Source organism: Leuciscus leuciscus (genome assembly GCF_965113295.1).
Source record: "Leuciscus leuciscus genome assembly, chromosome: 10".
NCBI lineage: Eukaryota > Metazoa > Chordata > Actinopteri > Cypriniformes > Leuciscidae > Leuciscus > Leuciscus leuciscus.
Genome location: NC_138734.1, coordinates 32,115,863 through 32,142,207, shown reverse-complemented (window position 1 = coordinate 32,142,207; position 26,345 = coordinate 32,115,863). Strand labels below are relative to the sequence as shown.

General features: G+C 38.9%; 1 protein-coding gene across 5 annotated transcripts in view; it reads right to left on the bottom strand.

Moving 5' to 3' along the window:
* cdh13 (cadherin 13, H-cadherin (heart)) overlaps window positions 1–25,700 on the bottom strand; it is a 417,024-nt gene extending 391,324 nt beyond the window's left edge. For 4 of the 5 annotated variants that reach the window (XM_082181942.1, XM_082181939.1, XM_082181940.1 and 1 more), the window contains exon 1: window positions 25,524–25,700. In XM_082181942.1, the coding sequence (XP_082038068.1) occupies window positions 25,524–25,568 (45 nt within the window). In that variant the 5' untranslated portion in view covers window positions 25,569–25,700. The remainder of the gene's footprint in view (window positions 1–25,523) is intronic. The other variant, XM_082181943.1, reaches the window with a different exon arrangement.
* Window positions 25,701–26,345: the final 645 nt, after the last annotated feature.

The window sequence follows — 26,345 nt, the reverse complement described above, 5'->3', positions numbered from 1 at the left end:
CCCTTCTGAGCTCCTTCCAAAGCCACGCCCCCAAAACACATGAACGCGCGACGCCAAACGCTCAGGCTGGAACAAGACGCATTTATTACCTGAGACGAGTGGAGAGGAAGGAGCGCAGTACATACAGTGACATCATGTCAGAATCACATGTAATAAAATACCTAACTTTATCACTATGAATATAAACAAATAAGATTTATTTTAGTACTCACTATCAAGCTAGCATATCGATAATGGTAAAGTTTCATTCGGTAACGAGCTATATTTATAAGGCAAAACTAAAAACAGGTTGCATTGATACACGTTTTTCCATTACCATCAGTTACACTGTGATGAAGATGAATTTCGTGTAAGATTCATAACATATACGGTGTTTTGCATGTAAGAGTTTCCATGATGAAAACATTGTTGACTCTAATGAAGACTAACGTACACTCCGAGTCCGGAGACAAGTACCGCATCGTCGGTTCGAGGACAGGTCCGGGGTCGAGGGCGAAGCAGAGGAGGTCGTTCAAGAGCGCGGGCAGGGTCCGAGGAAGTAGTTTTTGCCTTGTTTGCCTTCGCTGACTGCATATGCAGGTGCTTTGAGCTGAATATTTCCGGGAACGGTGACATGTGATGAGTGCACGCCGGGCAGCGCGCGCAGTGGGGCTCGGGGCGGGCACGAGACATGAAGGCATCTGATTGGTTCTTTACATTCGCACCGAATGGCAGTGATTGGTCAGAGTTTTTACTGTCCTGCAGCTGCTACAGAGCTCTGATTTTTTTCATTCCTTTTTCTAAACACATAATGTATTGACTACTATCAGGATGGAAGGACCATTTCACCCAGTATAAAAAAAAGTGTTTCTGAACAGGATTACCTACCCTACCTTTAACAAGCAAAACATATCAGTTCACCAAAGTCATTAGAAATACCATGTTGGATGACCAGTTGTTTTTAAGGTTCTAACTATCCTGGAAAAATATCAAGGAATTTATGATTTTGAGGCCCTGAAAAATCATTAGAATTAACATCTTAAAAGGTCACTGAAAAGTCGTGTAAATTATGCCGAGTTCTAAAGTATTTTATTGGCTAGTAATGACTCTTCTTTATTAAAGTGATGTCTATAAAATCCATATCTAGTAAATCACAAACAACTGGAAAAGTCATGAAAATCATTGGTCAAAAAATCAGGTCAAGCCTAGCCTCCTCTTGCATTACAAAAATTGCACGTAAGCTGCAAGCTAAAAGATTTTAAAGTATTTCATTTTTAAATATGCTAGTAAGGTAAATGTAAAAACTGTAAGGACAGAGGTGAGGACAACAAGCGTGACCCACCAGCTATACCACAACCAAACCTACACAAACCACAATTAACCGGTAACAGGACTAGCGTGGAAATCCATGCTAGTCTTTTCAGCAGAATATGTTAACTTGGCATGAATTTAAACATGAGGATAATTTCAGCAACTGAAACTCCACAACTGCTGCCCAATTAAATCCCTTTTAAAGTCTTAAGGGCGGTATCAGATGAACATCTAAATGTCAGTGGGAAAACATTGGCCGACTTTTGTCTGTACTAGTGTGAGCCTCGTGTTTGAATGTCATACACAAGATTAGCCAAAAGGACTAACAATGAAAACCTGAACAATTTTATCACTTTGCATTTAGATGCCGTTGCATTTCATTTAAGCAACATAAGACAGAGATATATGTATATCGAGTCTCTTTGTATTAGCTGCACCGTCCTTGGCTTCTCTGTTCACGCTGTCGAGGGCTCAAACCGTTCATCAGTTTGCCGAGAGTGAAGCTCTCATTACCATGGGAAGTTATAAGGATCCTGTCATCTGCCTGAAGGTAATGCTGAAAGACAGTACACACAGGCATTAGGAGTCCTACAACATGATCTCTCGGAGAACAGCTGACCTTGCAGTAACTAAGAGCAAAAAATGGTTGCGGGGTGCTTGCTAGGTGAGTTGTTGGGTTGTCCTAATGGGTTTCGAGCCCCCAAGACTGATTTACATACTTCATTCAAGCTACTAATGGGAAATGGCTGTGTCTCGTTGTTCAAATCTGACATGCCTGGCCTCTTACTGAGATAAACTTACCCCGGAGACGGAAAGCCTCTGCTTTCTTAAACAGGCTCAAATTGAATTAGGACATTCTTCTGGACTGTAAGTGTGAAATTGAGCAGAGATGTACCCTGAGGTTGGTAAAGCAAGGTGTTGGATTTTAAGCAAATTAAAAGATGTATCAGGCACTAGTAGTCGCCCACTGAATTTTAAAAACAGGATGAGGACGAGAGAGATAAGGGACAGCTGACAGTCTCCACGAGTGTGTGCTATGAGTGTGGGTAGTTTTTTTCTGTACACACTGTGAATGTTCATTCAAAGCCTTACTCTATAGGAAACAGGCGCTTATGCTTCACAGCAAAAATAAAAGTTTTCAGGTAAAAAAGTAAGTGCAGTGAGTAAAGCCGCATGTCCACCAAAGCGTTTTTAGCCAGCTGAAAACGGCAGGCGCTCTACTGAAAATGCCTAGCTGTGGGTGCTTGAGAGCGCTTTGGCAGAACAGTTTCTAAAAAAGTCACTTTATACACATTTGGGTTCAGGTCACCAAGGCTGCATTTATTTGATGAAAAAATACAGTAATATTGTGAAGTAATATTACTATTTAAATAATGTTTCTATTTTAATAAACTTTTAAACAGTAATTTTCCTGTGATGACATTTTTCTAGAATTTTCCATTTTTCATAAATTTTTCACGATTTGGTGCTCAAGTTACATTACCAATGTTAAAATTTGCTGCTTGATATATTTGTGGATATATTTTTACAGGATTCTTTGAATAGAAAAGTTAAAAAGAACAGCATTTATTTGAAATAGCTATTTTGTAATACATGTCTATACTGTCACTTTAAATGCAAATTGATCCATTCTTGCTTCATAAAAACATTTTAAAGTTGAGGGCTGCTTTGTTTAGTCAAATAGATTTGACCACATAAACTGGTTTTGGATGAATTGATCAGTGTTCTGCAGAGTCGAATTGCCTCAACCCACCTGCAGATGATGTCAAATCTCTTCAAATCTTTTCTATCAATGGGTCTGGCCACCAGCAGTGAAGCCCAGCTCTGAAATGTGTGTGTGCCTCTACTTTTGGTCAATTGGAAAACTCGTCACCCTTATCTACTTTCAGCTGGAAATGGCAATAGATATGAAGTAAGCTTTGCTCAAGATGGGGAGAATAAATTACTTCCTGCATCCATATCAGCAACATTTTCTCTAGCACTGAGGCCACCTTCATCTTCCCAACCAGCCGTGCATTGTTCGATCACTCACACAGAGCAGATAAACTGTTCCTCTCCCCTCCTTCTTCTCAACCTTCTTATTTCTTCCAACTGCAGCCTCTTACCCTCACTTCCTTTTATAGCTGGGAGCTTTCGTTCAATCTGGCGCCTCATGGCAATAACTCAGTCAATCTATCACACCAACCCACACCACCAAACCTCTCTGTAATCCAGCAATGGCTAATTCCATCAGTCTCAAACCAACTATTCACCCCCATCAGCCCTGAAATCCATTTAAAAGGGTTGAATGGTTCTTTGCAGTTCTCAGCTTATCCTCAGCTGGATGGCTGTGAGGTACGAGGCCAAGACAAAGATAAATTTGCAGCCAAAAAGCAAAGGGAATAATTACGCTGAATACCTCTAAATCATAGTCAGGACTGGAGCCGCTGCTGTTCTGGGCAGAAGTCAGCGTAATGAAACCAGGCAAGATACAGATGATTCTCAGCTCTATTAGGAGTCCAAGAGGGTACTAAAGAATGTGGAAAATATTGAAACTCTAAAGAATTGTAATTGCTTTTCATCACTTTATGAAATCAATACACTGACACTAACTGACTAATCAATCAATCAAGTCTAATAGGTGGATTTTTATGAATAAATGGAATAAATTTGGAACAAATGGAACAAAGGCTTCTTTAGACCAGGGGTTTTCTGAACATGGGTCCCTTTATGAAGTCAACTGAAAGTTTGAGAGAAAAAAAATCCTTTAGGGGCGGAAGGCAAATATGTAAATTAGTAGGAAAAATGTGTAAATTGAGCATAGACTACATACTCTGTTACAAAATTCAGTGAGACACTTTGATGTCTACTGTCTACATGGAGAGTATAGGAAACTAACTGAAATGAAACCCCATTAGAGACTGATTTGAAACACTTTACATGGTCGGCAATTCTGTTAACACTCACTCATGCATGCCACACCAATAGCACTTGAGAGACTCCATATTACGATGCATGACTAATCAGCATTAAAAAACATAGCACATACAAATATTTCATTTTTTTATTATAAATTTTTTTTGTGTTAAAAGAAATAAGCATAATTATCTAGAATGCACATAACATATATGCCATCATTCACCTCATCACAATGCATGTTGGTATTGCCTAAATTGTGGGAAATTGCATCAGGAGAGTCTATTATGCCTCAAATTAAATGTCTTGGAAGACATAAAAGTATTCCAATGATCACTAGTGATTTTTTCCCCAACAAAACATGCCTGCAGGTAAGTTCTGCTTTCACGGTGGAGTATATGTTGTATACTTTGCTGAGAGACACAAATATGAAGTGAAAAGAGCTTCACAGTCAAAGTGAAAGCTTTTTCCCTCAGGCTATGTAGAGCTTTATTTTTGCCATATGTGACCCTGGACCACAAAAACAGTCACATGGGTCAATTTCTTTACATTGAGTTTTATACATCACCTGAAAGCGGAATGAACAAGCTTTCCATTGATGTATGGTTTGCTAGGATAGGACAATATTTGGCCGATATACAACTATTTGAAAATCTGAGGGTGCAAAAACATCGAAACATTGAGAAAAATCGCCTTTAAAGTTGTCCATTTATGTTCGCGATTGTGCTGCATTCACTCACAAATATAAATGTTGTTTTATATATTTACGGTTGGAAATGTACAAAATATCTTCACGGAACATGATCTTTACTTAATATCCTAATGATTTTTGGCAGAAAAGAAAAATCGATAATTTTGACCCATACAATGTATTGTTGGCTATTGCCACAAATATACCCGTGCGACTTGTGACTGGTTTTGTGATCCAGGGTCACATTACAACCAACAGTGCTGTGCATATTCTTGTCTTTAAGGATGACGTTTGAACTGGACAGGTGGGCACCACGATGCAATGATTCCGGAGGTCAGCAATAACACAGGAGTGGGAGGACAGAGAGAATGGAGTATAACAAAAAAGGCAGAGACGCAAGTGTTAAGGACATTCAATGGAGTGGGAGGTTTTGGCAGAACATGCCTTAATAAAAATGCAAGGGGAAACAACATTGAAGGAGAATTTTTTGATTAATAATTATTTTATTTTTATGTATGCATTTCTTTCTGGGAGCGTGTAACAGTTTGAGAGATGATGGACTCTAATTGGCAAGCAGTCCAGGCAACATGAAAACAGACATGTTAATCAAACGGTGTTAAATATGAAGAGCTTATATAGCTGTAAAAAAAAAAAAAAAAAATTCACAGCTTAGTGAAAAATAATGAGCATATACCCTAAAGAAAATTCACCTTCAGGAAGGTGATTGGGGATATTTTGGGGATATTTAATTTAATTTTATCAATCAATAAATTCTACTAGAAACAAACCTTGTTGTATTATTTTAATTTAATACTGTGAAGCTGCTTTGATACAATCTGTATTGTGAAAAGCGCTATACAAATATACTTGACTTGACTTGACTTGACCTTCAGGAAGGTCTTCAACTGTTGTGCTCTATATTTGCTGTCCAGTCTGCCACCGCGCCCGATCACATTCGCTTCTTATAATCTGAGAGTTGTCCAACTATGCTATACAATGTGAGTGTGTGACACATCACAGTAAAGTGTCCATGAAGAGGCTAAGTGTTGTTGGTTTATATTCCTCTCGCCGCCTAATATGGGTCTCAAGGGACTGGAGCTCAAACTTGGCTGCATAGAGACGCTAAAAACCCAGACACACTCCAGACTCTCTTACAGTCTAATCAGCAATCCCCTTGGACCGTCCTTTCACACTGCCCTAACTATGTAACACACTCTCTCGCTCTGTTTTCCCCAACACGTACACACACAAGATTCACTTTACCTGACCTCTTCTCTGAGATAGGAGGGCAACAGTCTCCCCGTGGAATTCCCTTGCTCTTTCCCAGTGGCTAGAAGTCTCATCAAACCTTGGAGACCCCGTCTGTCTGTCTCTCTGCCCCTGTCTTCTTGCTCACAAACACCAGGATCTCTCTTGGATAGAGCTTTCCAGACACAGCCATTTGAAGGAGTGCCACAGGGCACTGAACTGGGTCCCTTTGGAATTTCTCTGACGGATACCTTAAGTACTTTTTCCCAGTAAACATACACTGAGAGCTACTATTAAAACCTAAAGTGAATACTACTGGATCTAACATTGGAACTTTTAGCCAACATCATGATAATATCTCTGAACAATCCAAGAGCGTTTAGGGAGTTCATGCAAAAATGTAAAGGGGTCATCTGATGCTATTTTAAAAGCTCATTATTTTGTTTATTGGGTATAATAGAACAGGTTAAAGGGATAGTTCACTTTGAAATAAAATTTTGGTATATTTTAGCTTACCTCAAGGGCATCCAAGATGTAGGTGTCTTTTTTTCCGCAGTAGTTTCAATTTTGATATTTTTAGGTCAAACCGTTCTTGTCTGTCAGTCATATAATGCAGGTCGATGGTCAGTGTCTCAAAGAGCATGCACAGAGTCCAAATTAAAACAATTCCCCATCGTCCAAATTAAACAATTCCCCATCGTAAGTACACATTGATGGCCCAAGACACGAAACGAGCGGTTTGTGTGAGAAAACGAACAGTATTTATATCGTTTTTACCTCTTGAACACAGCTGCGTCCAAGTGATCTGAGAGCGCGGGCGGGTATAGATATATATACTAGATGTCGCATTGGCTACGGTTTCGCAACTCCTTCCGAAAAGCCAGAGTGCTCTGATTGGCCTGGTGACCCAATTGTAATCGCACAGTTAATAATGTTGTCGGTATTACTGTATCAGTTCGAATCAACGTCAGGTTCTGAAAATAGCGATGATCAAGCATGACTTGAGTAAACGTTTCAAAAAAATTTTTTATTTATTTTGTAACTGTCTTACCTTTCAGATATGATGTTATAACGGTTTAATTTGTCTTCTTCACTGTAACAACTTTAAGTCTGAGGTGACAACACAAAATACAGTTTAAAAAACTTACTTAAGTGTATAGTATATTACATTTTAGTCATTTAGCAGACGCTTTTATCCAAAGCGACTTACAGATTAGGACAAAATTAAGCGAGTCATCATGAAGAGGCAAAAACAACGCAAGTAGTGCTCAAAAAACAAAGTTCAGGCATTCTCCAGAGTAGCATTAACCCGACAAGTGAGGTTTTAAAGGGAAGGGGAAGGAATTATTTTATTTTTTTATAAGGTTAAGTGCTCACGGAAGAGATGGGTTTTCAGCTGTTTTTTGAAAGTTGACAGGGATTCTGCATCCCATATGAGGGTGGGGAGAGCGTTCCACCAGCATGGAACTGTGAATGAGAATGTTCTGGAAAGTGATTTTGTGGCTTTCTGTGATGGAACCACGAGACGTCGCTCTTTGACCGATCGTAGGCTTCTGGTAGGGATGTAGACCCGTAGGATTGAGTGAAAGTAGGAAGGAGCTGAGCCTGTGATAGATCTGTAAGCAAGCGTCAATGCCTTGAACTTGATGCGAGCAGCGAGAGGTAGCCAGTGCAGAGAGATGAACAGAGGAGTGACATGGGCCCTCTTGGGCTCGTTGAAGATAAGACGAGCTGCAGCATTCTGAATCATTTGTAGAGGTTTGGTTGCACATGATGGAAGTCCGGCCAGCTATATCATCATATAGCTAAGACAAAGCTGCTCATCTTCCCAGCCACTCCATCAGTACAGCACCAGTTTTCCATCCAGCTAGGTTCATCAACGATAATCCCCTCAAGTTCGACCAGGAATCTTGAGGTAATCCTTGATGATCAGCTGACCTTTAAAGATCACATAGCAAAAACAACATGATCACGCCGGTTTGCACTGCACAACATTACGAAGCTCATACCCTTCCTAAAAGAGAATGAAACACAGCTTCTCGTCCAGGCCCTTGTCATTTCTAGGTTGGACTATTGTAATGCTCTTCTGGCTGGACTTCCAACATGTGCAATCAAACCTCTGAAAATGATTCAAAATGCAGCAGCACGTCTTATCTTCAATGAGCCAAAGAGAGCCCAGGTCACACCTCTGTTAATCTTTCTGCACTGGCTTCCGGTTGCGGCTCGCATAAAGTTCAAGGCATTGGTGCTTGCCTGCAGAACAGCCACAGGCCCTGCACCCCAACCTCTGCTCTCTTACGAGTCTACATCCCCTCCAGAAGCATGCGGTCGGTAAGTGAGCGGCGCATCGTGGATCCATTGCAGAGGGGCACAAAAGAGAGACAGCCGAATCACTCACAATTTTCACAAATCTCTTCCATGAGCCATTAATTGCATCTTGCTAAAAAAAGAAAAAGATAAAACAACAAATCTCCTCCATGTTTTCACTATTCCTTCATCTATGCTCTCACTGTTTATTATCCTCTCCCTGTTCTAGCTTCACACTAAAAAAAAATTGTTCTTCAGGGGTTCTTTGCGGTGGTTAAGGTGCTATATAGCACCACTACCATTTAAAGAACCTGTAAGCCCAGTTTGGTTCTTCAGCGGTTCTTTAGCGGTTCTTTGGGGTGGTTAATGTGCTATATGGCACCTCTTATGGTTCTACATAGCACCATTTGACAAAGGTAGGTGCTATATGGCACTTAAAGTGGTTCCCCTATGATTACAAGCCAATGAACCACTTTTAGTGCTATTTAGCACCATTTTTGTTTAGAGTGTTGTATTATCTTGAACGAAGACTGAAACTTTGTAGTACTAGCACATCTCATGTTTGTTGCATGCCTTCTTAAGATGAATGGCATGTTGTATTCCTCAACTGTAAGTCACTTTGGATAAAAGTGTGTGCTAAATGGATAAATGTAAACATATATTTCTAATTTATTTAGGTGTGTTCCACCGGCATTGTACACTCCCAGGTTCAGGAAGCTGTCCTCAATAAATTGTGTTGTACACAAGCTAAATTTTGGGTTTTACTACTCAGGAACAGCGTTATACATTAATCGTAACCACTGATTCCTAATTTCATCCATTTTTGGATGGCCAAACAAAGGAGTTTTGCTTCTACAATGCATCTCCGCAATTCACCGAAGCCTTATCTTATTTCTTTGCATATGCCTTTGGGTAGCCTTTATGCTAATATTACACATTATGACATGGATGTTTGAGGAAGTAATATCAGACTTCGTTTACACAAATAATGTTGTCAATGCTCGAGTTCATGTGTAGAGCCCACAGTTTAATGTTGTGTCGAGCATTTTTAGTGTTTTAAAAATAGCGATTTTGATGCTATCACTGTAGTGCCCCTAGCACTCCCATTCAAAATGCATTTTGACCGAAAATGAAAATACGGTCAATCTTAAAAGTGGCGTTCCCATTCTAATTTTCCTTATGTCTCGATTTATTGTACTACCAACCACAGTAATTGCCTAAATCTCTTAAATATGTCCACGTAGTTTCAATAAACTTTAACATCAAAGCTCCTCTGGAAAATCTTTACCTTTCATCCAATAACCCATGAAGTGAACATCTCTCTCTATCTCTCTATCTCTCTCTCAGCCCAGACTGCTGCATCTTTAAAGCATGAAGGCCCTTCTAACAGCACCGGAACTGCTAAAATACTGAGTCTTTATGCAGCCACACACCAACTCAAACACGAGTGTGATTTGTTATTCCCCGTGGCGGGGCTGACTATTAGCCCTGTGCTCCTGTTGTTGCGATAAAAACCACAACAGAAAACAATAACGAGAGCGGAACATCAAACTGCAGCTACATTTTTTTTCCCTTAATCTCCCTTTTCAAAAGTGTTTTAAAAAAAATGACACAGTGAGAGGTGCTGTCTCAATCAGTGCATTTACATTCCGAAACTCTGCAGAAAAACACACCATTGGATTACCAGCTAATCCATCTCAGTTATGCATCACTTGTGTGATTTTATCCAATGCATCAAATTTCCACTGACTCTGCTAAAAATGCATTAGGTATAGTGACTGTGTCACCTGTGAGATTAGAAATAGCACAAGAAATGAAGCCCATTATATTAAAGGCACAATATGTAAGATTTTTGGATTAAAATATCCAAAAACCACTAGAACAATGTTGTATATTTTGCTGATTTGTGTACTTGCATTATCCCAAATGTTTCTAAGAATGTTTAAATCAAGAGGAATAAGTTTTAACCAGGACACGGTCCGTGCGTCGCCTATCAATGACATCATACACGCGTTACCCTCGATTTCCGTGGAAACAATGGAAACACCAAAGACGCTTTAATATATTGTGTTTTATTAGACAGGTGAGCAACTGTTTGGATACATTCATCGAAAGAAAACTAATCACTGTTATACAGCTCAACACAGTCTTTCTTTTTTTTTTTATCTCGGTTTCTTGATTTACTGCGAGTACCATATTTACCATGCCTAATATTGATATAGTGTGCACTGCACTGTGCAACACGTGTCTCATTTAGTAGCTGCCAAGCAAACGCACAGAGTAGCATTATAACAACTTTCAACACACTCAAATGTATCTAATATGATAAAACAGCGCTGCGTTATGATTTGATTTATGATTTCTGCCCGAGTCCTGTTTTATTCTCCACCGGCTGTAGAGGTGAAGACAACAAATCCCATGATTCCACAAAATCAAGGCGTCATCAAGCTATGCCTTTGTTTTGAATAAATGACCTCCGCGAAAAATTACATAGTTTGCCTTTAATTGTATCATTTAAAGTATCAAGATTTAGTGTAAACTGAAACAAAGTATCACAAGCAAAGTATCACAAGCATATCAGAAATGGTCCAAAACCGATTCTAGGCAGAGTTGTGCACCATTTGGAATTAAATTCAGATCCTGAATTTGAATTCAATTTGAAACGATGTAGCAAACAAGATCCGGAACTGCAATTCGAATCTGAATGTACAAAGGGTATAGAATTAACTGAAATTCAAAGAAATTCAGTAGCTATACAAGAAAAGTTTGTCAAGAATGTTGAACGTTGACTTGACATGGTCTTGTTGGACAGTTTTGATGGATGAATTTGGACAGTTGCCCAACCCTGATATAGGGTTAAAACGACAGATTAAGCAGACCAGCATATCCTCTGAAAATAAATCCATCCTTTATCTTTGTCTTGTTGGTCAACCATAAAACCCTAAAAATCAACAGCAAGCCGGAGGAAAAGGAATTATTGACTAAATGTAGCTCTCGCTTTGAAAACAAATGCAATGGGCTCTGGAATCTGAAACAGCATCAGCATCATTTCCTCATCACTTATGTGTGGTCGAAATGCTTTGAATGTGTAATCAACATTAGAAGTGATGGGTCAGATATGGGTGGAAATCATGGCTAAAGGTGAATAAAAATAATCAATGTGGAGGCTCGCATAATGATGAGAAGGTTGTGCGTCTCGTTTGGGCTTTGGATGCCTTCCAAGAAACACCTGTGCTATAAAATATGTTTAGGAATTATCCTAATCTCTCTGCTAATTTACAATGAAGTAGATCGCAAAGTAAATTACTTGGAGGAAGAGGTGTACAGAAAAATGAATGCAAGGTGGAAAAATGGAAATCAGGCTAAAAAGTGTACGGTTAAAGCTTATTTTTTCTTTCTTTTTTTGACCCCACAGCCATTATTCTTCTATTTAAGTAATTTTTGTATGACAAGGTTCCAGTCAGAAGTCAAAATATCCCCAATTGCTGCTTTTGGTGCACAGGTAAAGAGTTGCACATAGATTTATTCCATCGCTGTCAGTTGTATTTTCGCCTCCAGGCAGCATGTATAAATGACCTTTCTCCAAATGAAAAAAAAAATTATTAAAAAAAGGAAAATGAATGAGCGGTCAGATTATTTCTTTTCCCTTCTAGCTCACTTCCAAACAGTTCCAAACAGAAAGTCCAGCATGCCCCACTAATCAAACATCCCATCGTCTGCCATATAAATATTAATTGGTTCCACTGGATTGTCTTCCGCCCTGCATAGGTAAGATGGTAAGTAAATCTGTGGCTGAAAGATGTGCCTGTCATGACCCATTTTAGAGTCACAATTCACCTTCTCCCAATCAAGCCTTCCGCCCATCACCTGCAGGCGGTCGTACAGGAGAAATACTCCCCTATATAACCTCTACCTTTTTTTCTTTTTTTTTCCTCTATCCCTTTATTTCTCCTTCAGTATATTTTCACTTACAAAACTTCAAAGTAATACCAAAGTACTTTTTTTGTATATGTACCCAGGCGGGTGGTGCCAGAACATGTCAAGCGAGGCGCACAGAGTGGTACAATTTTATTAATTTATAAGAAGTAGGTTTTTGGACAAGAGTCATCGTTATGTTTCCGCTCCTGTTTTCGGTCAGATCATTTTAAACCGTAAACTCATGAAAAGTTTTCAGTCTAAGGATCCAGTAAGTGAATGCAAAAGGGAGGCCCACTCTCTTTGACGTTGAAACCCCCTGTACTATGTAATACCATTGAATTATTTCAAGGACCTTGGAGTACCAGGCATTTTATTTAATATTAATATATTTATTTTAAATACAATGCAATGTATAATATAATATTAAATATAATAATATAATACGCCATTTCAAATTTACTTTCTAAAAAAGGATTACCTATGTTTTTACCTACATCTTTGTTCTAAATGTCTTTTTCTGCACCAGCTCTAAATATTGAGGAGCAACTCTGGAGTCTGGACAGGAAAAAAAATTCAGGTAAGAGAGAAATACCGCAAAAATGAGTAATGACGCTGTGGCTCAGTTTCTTGGGATTGCGAAGTGGAATCCAGGAGGCATTTAATGCAACACACAGGAATGTGACCTCTCAGCTACACATAAACACGGCTGAGTAAACAGGTCATTAAGAAAATAAAGCTACTTTCTTCATTCTGTCAGGCACCGGAGCGAGGGATTAATGGCCATGGAGTAGGAGCAGTAGCAGACACCGTTCACACATGCCTAAAAATAACACCCAGAGACATCTAGAGAATCTCTCACCCTGGACATGTTTAATGGCCATTGTTTCTGCTGCATTAAGCCATGTGGGCTAAAGTGGCTCCAAAATGTCTCCTCTGCAATTAGGAGACTATGGATGCCACGAGCAACAACTTGGTCTGTAGCCCAAGTCCAAAGCAACTGGGAAAAATGCTTTTCTAAACACACATTTATCACATAACCCAATTAAAGAATACTGGCACATTCTGGGTGTTGTTCTTGTTAACTAAAACTAAAATAAAACTATTAAATATATATATTTTGCATTGAAATACCGAAATTTACAGTGCAGGAATGAGTCGCAGCAGATAGCCCAGCCCATTCTGAAATTCTATTGGACTGAAGTACGGGTCCTCATGTTTAAAGATAATTTTGGTGCCACTAGTGGTGCAGCAATTACACGTTTCGCCTTTAACTTGCATAATTTTTAAATGTCATCTCCTCACATCTCAAAGATAAATACTTATAATAACAGCCCTGACATACAATATGCCTCTCATTATTACTGCTTTCTAATTACAAATAAAAGTGCATCTGCAGTTGCCCAGCTTAATCCAAATTCATTAAGTGGTACCAAAAATACACAGCCAGCGAATGCAAGTGCCACAAACACATGCCCACGTTCTCCCACACGCAGGCACTGCCTGTAAAATTCAAGAGGGAGGTGAGGGTCACTAACAACAGGGCGTACGTTGACGGCTGGAAACGCCACTGGCACAATCTCAATTTTTAATAATGGCATACGGCGACAGCTGTGTCATTATTTGGGCACTTCAGGACACAATCACCACGTGTCCATCAGCCCTACAGCCAACACACCCCGCCACCAGAGCCATTCGGTAGGTGGTACAACAGCTGTGTCGCCCCCAGACACTTTATTTGGTACAGGACTAAATGTTCAGTGAGCAGATTCAGAATTAGAAAGAGTGTCCGTTATTCTTCCTTCACTATCACGTGGCGAATGGATGTCAGTAGGGTATGATGGCTCAGAGGGGAATGCCTGTCACTAATGCAAAAATCTGCAGATTGGTACGGTCTCTGAAATGCAAGAGAATGCAAAACAGGGTTTAATTGGAAGAGATTAATGCAAAATTGAGATGACAGAAGCTTGTGTTCGTGAAGCATACGGCCGATGTGTACGCTCCGTCGATCAAATGTGGAAAAATGAAGTGAGCATTACGGTTACAGCAGAGAACCTGGCAAAGTTTAATTGCTGGCAGCACAAGAATTCACACATCCGTACGCGCAAGGCTATAAATTAGTTACCGAGTTCATTGTTTGAAGATGTCCTGTGAAGGTTAACTTTCACTCTGTCTGACAATCAGATCGTATTTGCCTTGTTAAGCAAACAGGACCCTGTGGCATTTCAATGAGGATTGGGTGAGGATGATATTTTGTTCCCTGGCGCGCAGCGCTGTCCGTCTCGTATTCTATTAGCACCATGACACGCCAAATTATCTCCCATTGATTCAGTCGAAGTGCAGAAGAATAAACAATCTTGGATGCTTGCATAGATTGATGGTTTGTGTATTTTGTGAGTCTTAAAAGTTGACAGAGGCCATGACATGTGCCATCTGTATCGCCGTGGCAAGATGGAGAGATGCTGCTAACAGTCTAGCTCGTGTGACGCTTGGACAGTATGATAGCTGGCAAAATGAGAGGTGGGGATCAGCCTGTCCATGTGGGTCCAAAGGAGCGTAAAATTGCACCCAGCAAAGCGTGCAGGATATGACAGACAGGACATGAAATTCTAATGAAAACCAAATCTAAAGCAATACATATTTTCAGGAAACCCACCTACACAATCCAAACTTTGCAGATGGGCTTGCTCAAACCAGATAATTACATGTGCCTCTGGGTTTAAAGGGAAACAGAGTGAGGTAAATCACAAAAACAAATATTCTACACTGTAAATGTCTGCGTTTAATATGTGTTTTTAGGAATGGTGTGTGTGTGTAATAATCACTCTATTATCTTCTCAAACTAACTGATGAAATACAAATAGGTAAATATCTGAAAATATATTCGAAGCAAAGTATGGTACTTTAATAATATTATCTACAAATACACAAAAATCTTTGCAGAAACAATTTTCGCTCAGAAATTTCTAGTAGATTTCACAAATAATTAAAAAGAAACTGCAAGCAACATTGAATTAACTGTGAAATTTTGAAGGAAAAACTGAACTTCGAATAAATAATTTTTACAGTGTATCAATATGAACAGAATAAGATTATGAACATTACACTAAACTTAATATCATCAAACAGTATTATCCATTTGATGCAAAGTCCTGTCCATTTGAGAACTCACCCAATCAACAGTCAGAACAAAACAATGATTGAAAGATTTTTTTTTTTTTCGCAACACAATATGGCTCATACTGCTTTCATAAGTTATACCCTGTACACTATATACCATGTACGTTATCTAGTGTAGGAATTTTGGAAGAGTATTTTTAATGGGCTATTCAAAATAATTTGTCCAGGTATGTACTGTAGATTCCTGGTGAACTACAACTTAAATTGATCATTAGTCCAAAATATCATATGAACTTTTAAGCACTTCACAAACAGCACAATATTATAGTTTTCATTAGCTAAAATCGAAATGCACAAGGAATTACATATAACGTTAAAAATTGACATCCAATCCAAGTCCAATCCCAGCTTTGAAAAGTCTGTGTATATATTTCACAATAAAAATAACAATAAAAAGCTTCCTTTTAAAAGGAACATTTGCTTTCTGCACTAAATCTGTGTGAAGTTCAAACAATATTAATTCGCACTTCAGTAGTGATGTCTGATTCATCAAGAGAATACAAAGGATTCTTTGTTCTTGTCACTTGTTTACCCGTCGGGAAAAAAAGTTTCTGAAGTGTGCGGAGTCCTTCCTTTAATACTTTTAGTAAAGTACATCCATTCTACTTTATTTCAAGGTCTAATGAGGTCTTCACAGTGCTGTCAACCCATTCAAAAGTTCTTATTAAGCCCTCGCAGAAACTAATCTGTGCCTCTAGGGACTTTCTGTGACTCGACTGAAGACAGAAAGAGACAGATGCACAGAGAAAGAAGAAGTATACGAGAGAACCGCACCATGCTGCGTGTGCATGTGGGTGACAGGTTAAGAGGATGAGGGCCAATTCGCCTGACACCCAACTACAGAAATACACATTCAAAACGGTGTCCCTTTCAACCATCCACAACAACAGAAGCCTTTCCCAAAAATAGTTCCGCAAAGCCGCTTAAACACTGAGATTTCTGATACGCTAATCAACAATCGCTCCATGCCACATCAGCATCATGCCAGTTTTTATAGTGGAGCAGAAAAGGTTTCTCGGGATAGAGGATTTGTCTTCTTTTCTTAGAAATGCTTCAAAGGAGGTTGGGTCTTTATGAGAGAGGAGCTTAGCAGTGTAGGGTGTTTCATTCCTTCCAATTATGTCCCTGAAACATTTATTTTCCTCTTTCGCTGCTAATGTATTTGCATACATCGATAAACTCAACATACATTTGCATGTAATGCACAGGTGTACGCACTTTTGAATTCTATACAACCAGGGCAATAACCAAATTGTAGGATAAAGTTAAATTTTTAGGCTTATCAAAGTAAAAATGATTGAGGTGGCCAATCAAATCAAAGAAGTCGGGCTTTATTGTTTACAGTAACCAAACATGAATTCCAGCGCAACACTTCAGTTTTAACGGTGGAAGAGTCCAAGGTAAAATACGATACAAGTGTAAAACGACAGACAGAAATATCCAATGATGCAAATTTGGCCATTTTAGAAAATATAGCCTATAATTTACACGTAACATACAGAGCCGTTTTCGGCATATTAGGCATACGAGTTTACAATAAGTTTTAATGTTCTTTTTTCTTTATATCGCTTTAAATCCTCCATTTAGGCCTCCCCCCAGAAGCCTTTTTTCCCTTGGTCATTAGAGCTTATTTAGAGATATCAGCCGAATGGCTTAGTGCAGGCGCTAATGGATCCAAGGTTGTATCTCATAAATTACCCCACTAATAATGGCCAGAATGGTACCAAACTTCTTCAGTAGTACAAATAGGTTCTGTACTCATAAAACGAGGCATTGGAAAGTTTGTAAGTACATCAGGAGTTTATATAAATAACACTATGTGTCATGCTACCGCTAACCCGGACGTCGAGGTCACTTCCGTGATTTGGGAAAAGCACGTAAAAGTACTGGCAGAAAGCGATGCATAAGGATGTCGCATAAGGAAACGTTTAAATGTGTAATTTTGGTCATCAAAGATGAATTTTAAGAGATCAAATTATTGACTACAGGGGGACTTTAAGAGGCGTGAAGAAGAATAATTTCAAAATGTGGGTCTAAATACAGTACACTTGACCTGCCATGCTGAATGAATACCGCTAAAGAGGCAACTAAATTTGCTCTAGTAAGTTGTTGTACTCGCACACACACTATTCCATTCCATCATGAAGAAAAAAGAACTCAAGAATGAGGCATTGATTGCATTTACAGCGAGCCAGTTGAACTTTAGCCCTCAGAAGAAGAGCCAGCCTTGAAAAAAAAAGCACATTCTTCTTACTCAAAGGGTCCATCAAATACAATAAACCCAAAGGTCTATCTTACATTAACTCTAACAAAGGCCATCAAGTCAGCAGCGCTGAACACTTGTTGATCTTCTTCTAAACAAATACGTTGTTTAATCTTCTTTAGAACTTTGGCAAACAAACTCACTCAGAGGTGTTCATGCTCACCTGTCATTGTTTTTTGTGTAGCAGGCAGTGTTCCTTCAGAATTGCTGGCACTATATCGCCATCTACAAGGCGGGAGTGAGAACTGCGGGTGTTGAGAGTGGGGGTTGGGAGGGGAGATTGCAAGGCAGAGATTGATTTGCCACATCTCTCTCAGATGTGGCACTTAGCTGAGGCGATCTGCTGTGAATCATGGCAAATTAAAGAAAACAGAGTGAGCAACACTTAGGAAAAGAGAGGGAGAGAGAGTCCTGTGGAACCTGATGTCCCTTCACATCTCTGCCAGTTACCTAAGTCCTGTCTGAGACATGGCTCTAGAGAAGGGAGGAAAGGTGTTAGTCACAGCCCAGCTGAGGTTCAGGCTCTCCTGCAGGCATGTGAAAGCCATATAGGGAAGAGATCAATGCAAAAGAGGAAAATAAAGGATTACAGTCAAGGTAGGGTTTAGTTGGCTGATTTGATCTTCTGTAATCAAAGCAAAAAAACAGCAATGTGCCAAGATGAAGCAGATCAAAGCGCTCAATATTGCCGTCCAATTAGATTATGTGGGGAGGAAAAGCAATCTATCATTTTAGATGGGGATGACTTTTATTAAATAGAATTTTAAGGGTTTCTGGGGATGTGTAAAATGGCATATTTTCAAAATCGACAACTCAGTCGGCCTAACAACTAGTCAGTGCCTAAATGAATAGTTGATTAATCGTTCTTAAAGAAAAACTGAATAATTAGACTGGCTTCGGGCTCACCAGAACCCAATTGCAGTTTTACTTTAGAAACGTTTAGCTAGATGGATTACAATCGAATGGAAAGGAAAGAAGGGGTCTCTCATGGTTTTTAACTTGACAAGCCGTATAAAAAAATGGTGATGGGGTGCAAAAACATTGCAAAGTGCAACAAATACAGTTCAAGCGAGCACAACAGCAACCAGCTAAAGCTAAAGCAACACTGGAAAACTAAATATCCAAACCAAAAATAACAACTTATTAACGTAGAGGAAAAAGTTGCTCATATCAAGTCACACATTTTCAGAGCAGAGCATAAATAGAAAAAAATATTTACTATGGAAATATCCATGACGTTGAATCAGAAAAAAAATCTGATTTTTACTTAACTATGAGATCCACATTTATGATTATGTGCATGAAATATGAAAGACAGAAAGATCAGAACAGCGGTGGTCAGGACTGCAGGGCACATCCTGTCTGCTTATCACAAATCAGATATCTGTCTTCCATTTATCTCTGTTCCTGTCATCAATCATACCCAACAACATGCATCTCTCTCAAAAAATACGCACACACACACTGGAGAACACCTCTGTTGCACTGCCATTACTCCTACCATTAGTATTCTCTGGTTCCCCTTTAATACACAAGAAATTGTGCAGCATAAGCATCTAGAGATAAACACGAATCATGTTTACCATGACATTCGGCTGTTATCGCTGTGAAATCTCTGTACGTGTGCATGTCTCTGATACAAATCCTCATATTGCCTCCGGCTCCACAGGTCACCGTGCACAACAAACACACAGAGTTAGACAAACGCCACATGGACACCATCCAATCAATTACTTCTTCCAACTAGTGAGATCCAGTGTCACAGATAGAGCTGTCCGTGTTTACAGCACAAGCCACTGCAATTATATTGGGATTGGCTAATGCAGACTAGGCCGTCTGGGTGGTTTTAGATAGTCTGAAAGAAAGGTTTCCAACAGTAATTGCCTATGAATCAATATGCAAATACAGGAATATTATATAAAATTTCCACTTCTCTCTGAGGGAAGAGGCGGTCCAGGGACACTTTGCAGGCCTGGCATGCCACACGCTGTTTGAAAAGTGGATTAGAAGATCCAGGCTTTTGAGGCTCTCCTCACAATTATCTGTCTGATGGTGGGATGATCTATGCAAACAGAGAGAAGATAGACTGAGAAAGAGGAAAAGAAGGGCACTTGGGATGGATAGAACCTGGTGAAATGAGAGGACTGACAATTTGGGGATTCTAATGCAACTCTTGCACTAAAAAATCGAGCAAACTAGAACACAAATGAGCTTTCGTTTTCCACAGACTGTCACTGTCTTCAAATCAGTTACATTCATATAATGAGTTGGAATTGCTGATGCGGTCTAGGTTAGAATGAGCGAGCAGCTCTGGGACACTGTCTTTTATCTTCACCTTTGCTTACATCTCAAAAAGGGATAGTTCAGACAAAAATTTACATTATTTCATCATTTACTCACCCTCATGCAGTTACAAATCTATTGCTTTAATTCTTTTGACACAAAACACAAAAAGTGAAACACTTCTTTGACACTTTATGCCATAAAATTCAAGTAAACAGGGAAAGGTGTGCTCAAGCCCCAAAATCATAATACAATAAATAGTAACAATACCTAAATCAACAATAAAATAAACCAAACTACATGTATTAATTACTTCTCAAGTAAATTGTAATCGATTCGATGGTTAAAAAGTCACTCTCCGCCGTAGCTATCAAAGGAAAAATGGCAGCGAAAGATGACATTTGACCATGAGATGCACAAGAACCAATGACATTTGATGGACATCTGATATCACTGATATCAAACCTGGCATGTGACATGTAACAGCCATATTTGATTCCAGAGATGCAAAAACAGTTTGAAATGCTACAAAATGGCCAGAGAGGTGGTAAATGCTCACACAAAGAAGAAAGGAAAGGAAGGGGAAAAGGAAAGTCTGTTAACACTATCTAAACCACAATCCCATGTAGAAAGAGATGAAGAAATTGGTTCAGAATGATTGTGTGTTTATCTGTGTTTTTATGAATATCTTCAAAGCATTTACAGCCTAAGTAGTTAGTGAATTTATAGTTTGAAAAGTCTCTACAAACAAATAATTATTGACCTGTCTTTGAACAAATCTTTCTGCTTTGATATCTCTTTCACATTACCCAAGCCTTTTGACATAGCGCCTACTCCACAACTCACTGGCATAGAAGCCAAACACAAATTTGTGCCTTAACAATAAATCTCCTATATACACTGTGCTCCCACTCTGGGAGCCAAGAGAGATGCTGTAGGTCAGTAGGTCTTGACCTCTGAGACTGTATACAAGTGCAACATCCGCACCAGGAGCGTTCTGTAATCACCCATTCTTCACCATCAGCTATAACCCACTACACGCACAACATATCTCCCATGAAGGAGTTGCGCAATTAAGACAAAAATCAAACCTAACCTATGCAGCAAAAGCAGCGACCTTGGTAGAGGATGAGTAGCGAGTACAAAGGAGGGTCGACACAGGGAGCGATCCATTCAGATCCACTGCAGTGCTAATGACTGGGTGCTCTCATTATCTCCATCATTACCAGACCTTCATTTAGCGTATTGTGCTCAATAGCTAGTGTGCAAATTAATCAAGATTTCTCACTCCGGTAACACAAGCTTCCTCCTAATGGCGCATTTCAAAGATTAAAGTACAAGTCACAGTACAGTCCCTCTGCAAGGTTAAATAGAAACCAGACCTCCCAAATTCTCTCTGTGCTTCAGTACAAGGTCACCTAAGGTCATTGTGAGGACCAGGTTCAAGTTAGTATTGGCAGTTAGTCCCTGCAGGTGAATGCAGCAACTACACCATTCTGCAAGCCAAAGAAAAACACATTTCTCCTTTTTTTTCTCAAATATCAATATTTTCATGCTTTACATTATAATGTTTTGACACACAAGTTCATTTTTAACATTTAAAAAAAATTATTTTAGTTTTTAGTATTTTGTTTTTCATTTATTTAGACAAAGCTGTAAAGATTTTAATATTGCTATTTATTGGTTATCGGCCATAACACCAGCTTATCAGTAGTGACCAGAATTTTTATATTGTTGCATCATGGTGTTATTTTAGTATTATTGAAATACTATTATAGTACTCATTAATATTTTGAAAAAGCTTTTATTTTATATATATTTAGGTTTAATTTTGGTTCAATTTTTATGATTTTTGTTGTATGGTTTGTTATTAGTTCTTTTTTTTAGCTTTATTTTAATTTCAGTTTTAGTTTTTTTAATACTTCAACAAACTTATTTTAGTTAGTTACCAAGGCAACATTTCGAATTTTTATATTTTTAATATTCCTATATTTTCATTTTATTTTAGCTTAATTAAAATATTTTCATTAACTTAGTTTTAGCTTTAGTTGACAATAACTACTAATAATTATTGCACTACTAAAGAAAGCCAAATTGTTACTGCTTACCAATAGATCTAGATCAAAAATATTTAGTTTTTCGCTGGAACAGAGAGCAGGGTTTATCTTATTGAATCAAAGATGCTGTACCCGGCATTCCTGACCATTCCTGCCTAATTTATTGACCTCCTTGGTGAGAAAACCACAAAACCAATGGAACTGCAACCTAAAGCATTTAGAGTAATGCTAATGTAAAGGATCTAAACAGAGTAAATGGAAAACTAAAATACTTAAGGTGCTTTGCATTTTGAATTCATCATTAATCAGAAATGCTATCGCAAGTGTGGAGTGAAAATCTCAAGCAACAAGGTTTCTACACCTCACCTCGCCATTTGCTGAGGACGGATGCTATATATATACACACTTGCACTCTGTAGCTGATGATGAGCACCCTAGACACACAGAGTGGACACAGCTGAATCTAGCCCTTCTGCATGACTGCCTTTAGGCTTTGCGACTAAAGGGAAAGTGTGATTGTGTGTGTCTGTTTGTGCATTATGCCCTGGCTGAAGCAATGTGCACCTGTTACCCTTGCAATAAATAGAAATGACACCAGCCTAAAGCAGCGCCTCTTTCTCTCATTAAGACTGATGATGAATCACCGGAGTAACACATAAGTGTCAGCGAAGTCATCAAATGTGCACCATCCGTGTCACAGCACAAGGTTGTCAAGGGGAAAAGGGATGCAGATAGCAATTCAAAAGTGTTAAGTGTGGCCTATACAAGATTTAAAGCCAATATGTGCATCCTGGAGCGAACAACATCCTCTCGGAACTTTAAATGGCCATACTGACTTATCTATTACCTGAGATATTGGACAGCATGTTCTTTCCCGAAGAATCCTCGCCACTTAGGGATCTTACAGCAAGTGAGGGAAATGATTTTCCCTTCCATTTCTCTCTTTCTTTTTCCCATTTTCTAACACCATGCTGGGGGGAAACTGGGTAAATAGATAAGTAAATAAAATAAAACACAAAAGCAATGGGGGAGAGAGAGCAAAAGATAAATGTCTGCACCTTACGGGTATCCCACGCTTATTCTGAATCATTGCAGCGGCTCGCGACTGCTTAACGTTTCATTTTGGAAACAGGGATTTATAGACGGGGAAATTCACAGGCTCCGATACGCAAGGGAAACTTGGCGCCCTACCTGCGCGACTATAAATAAGATCCTTCTCACTTGATCACACACGGAGCCAGAGAGGGAAAAAATGGATATTACACCGCTGGCCAAGTAGACGGTGAGGGCGAGACGACTATGTAGACAGCATTGTATGAAGCTATAATCTATTTAGAGTGGTTTATCACATAGGGGAGGTAAACAAAGACAACCTCTTGCTTACAATTAATTGTTCAAAAGAACGTGCTATAATCTCTATAGACTCCCTGAGGATTCAGAGCATTGGGATGATTCACAGCTATAAAAGTAACAGCCCAGTGAAGCATCTAAGAAGAGCTGAAATGTGACTAATGCCTAATAAGTATTAATAATAAGAGAACAATGATAGCTTTCTTGAAGTTCTCAAGAATAAAGTGTCTTCTTTAATCTTCGCACAACGCCTGGAGTTTTCCGTGCGATAAACAACAGTAAAAGATGCATTCAAATTAAATAGTGAACAATGCATGTACCACATGCTGAGGGCATGCAAAGTTATAAATTGCCTTACGTACAAAGTAATCCATAATAGCTTTTATCTAACAAATCCATCAAATGCATGTTATGGCCACAGCAGTCACATTTAAGGACTATGAGCTGACAGAGTTTGAGCATTATAATAATTCTCTGTGAAAATAAAGGCATTTAATCTGTGAGAGGGGAAAACACCAACAACCAGGACACCTGTTGTTCATTATCCCATACAAGGAATTAACTGTTGAGCAGTAGCTTACAAATGAGCCATCAGCATTTTAAATGCAAGAGGCCATATCAATGTCTCCTTCACCCCCAACTGGCTATGCCAAGTGCCAACTGACTACTGTAATGCACGTGTAAAGAACAAGACAGACAATATTGACTGTCTCTTAGTATTAACAGCCTCGGGTGACCTATTGTAACAGCGGTTCTAAATCGCTTTGATTTAGGACAGAAAAACGTAAAAAATGACAGACTGGAACCAAAAGGAGAGAGTTGGTAGCTAAAGATGGTAGCTGGTTTCTAGCTGATCTAAGCTGGTTAGTTGGTGCAAGCAGGTCATTAGCAGAGGTTAAGCTACAAATGTCCCAATAGACAGCTTGACCACTTGTAGCTGTAGTTGTTGCAGATCCAAGATGGTCAACCAGCTTGATCCAGCAAATGACCATCTTAGACAAACTAGAAACCAGCTTCAATGTTTCAAAACACAGCTACCACCTTAAAATTAATCTATTTACTAATACACGCTCCATTATTTGATTCCAGCTGTTTGAAGTGAACGCGCGGTTCTTATATTAGTCGGTCTAATTCGTTTATCAATGTCGATTATTTCATTTCAACTCTTCGATTAAAGCGGGACGCAGTCAATCACTTATTGTATGTATCTATTAGTCTCGTTTGAAGTGAATAAAGCGGCTCTTTGATCGCTAATCGCTTGTTTTATTTCTTTGATTGCCATTCGTTGTTTATTTAGTTTAAATTCGATTAAAGAGGGACACAGTCAATCACTTATTGTATTTATTAGTCTCGTTTGAAGTAAATAAAGCGGCACTTTGATGGTTAATCGCTTGTTATATTTGTTTGATTGTCATTCTCTGATCTTGCTTATTTGGTTTGCATTCTCTCCGAAGTAAAAGGAATCTTGTCGTTAATAGTTTATTTGTCCGTTAATGGTTTGTTAGTTTTGCTGATCTCAAATGAATAGATAGGACTGTTTAGTCTTGAATCGTTTATTTATTCGCTCATTTACTGACTTTGCTGTATTTTGTGAATGGAGAAGGGCTCCGTGAGTCAGCCCGTCGTCTGAATGTCTCCTGATGAAGGGAGCCAAAGGAGCGCTCAACTTCAGAGCTGAGCGGAATATAGATGCGATCTGAGACTGAGTTTGCTCGTGATTTGCACCCATCTGATCCCAGTGCATTAGACTTAATCACGCGAACGGACTTGACTAAACGTCTGATGTCAACGTCCTATGCACTAGAGACATCGCCACTGTGATCAATTATTAGAAATAAAGAATAACATGTTTCATTACACTGATCTCTGTTCTTTTTGTCGTGGCATTCAGCTATCTCAGTGCAACTCCTTTGCTCAACGAGTTGTAAATACGTGCAATGCGCTCACAAAATAATTTCACAATTTTAACTACACTAAATTAATTCAAAAAAAAAAAAAAAAAATGAGAAGCAGCTCGTAACGGAATAAAACCTCTGGCGCCTACCTGGCAAACGAGGAATGCGATGAAAATGCGGGTTCCGAACTCCATGGTCTCAGATCAGTGGGAATAATGTTCAAAACAAGATGCTGGTCGGACCAGCGCTGTTCATAATTCCAGAGTCGCGAGAGTAAAGCCCCTCTGCCTCGAGCTGCCAACTTCCCAAATAGAACTGCAGCCTCGTGAGCAGAGCATTGGAGTCCACCACCAATAGATTTATAGGGGGGGTTTCTTCGTTGACGCTTACATGAACCTGACATGCTAGCATTGATGTTAAAGTAATAGTCTCAGCACCTTTGCACTGCATTTCTTAGATTTTTCACTGATTTCAAACTTTCTGTTTTGAAAGATAATGGATAGTAGTTTTAATATAGGGTGATATTGCACATTCACTCATTTAATAGAAATAGTATTAGGCTATAGAATAATCAGACATCCATAGTTCCAGAGGGCTTGCTGTGCTTTTAAGGTGTAATATATATATATATATATATATATATATATATATATATATATATATATATATATATATATATTGTGTGTTATTATTATTATTATTATTATTTAAATAAAGGAAAACGCTTATGATTGATTGGTTATCAATCTTAACTTTATATGTGCAACGACTCTCTGCTGGTGACATTAAAATGGGTCACAGGTCTGTTCTGATTGGGTTGTGAACAGGAGGAGGTAAGGATCCTATGGAAATAAAAAAATGCAATTAAGCATAACCATAGTTAGCATAGCTAAAAAATAAAATAAAATAATAATAAAAAAGCTGTATAAAAAAACACAACAACAACAAACATATTAAAAACATAATAAAAT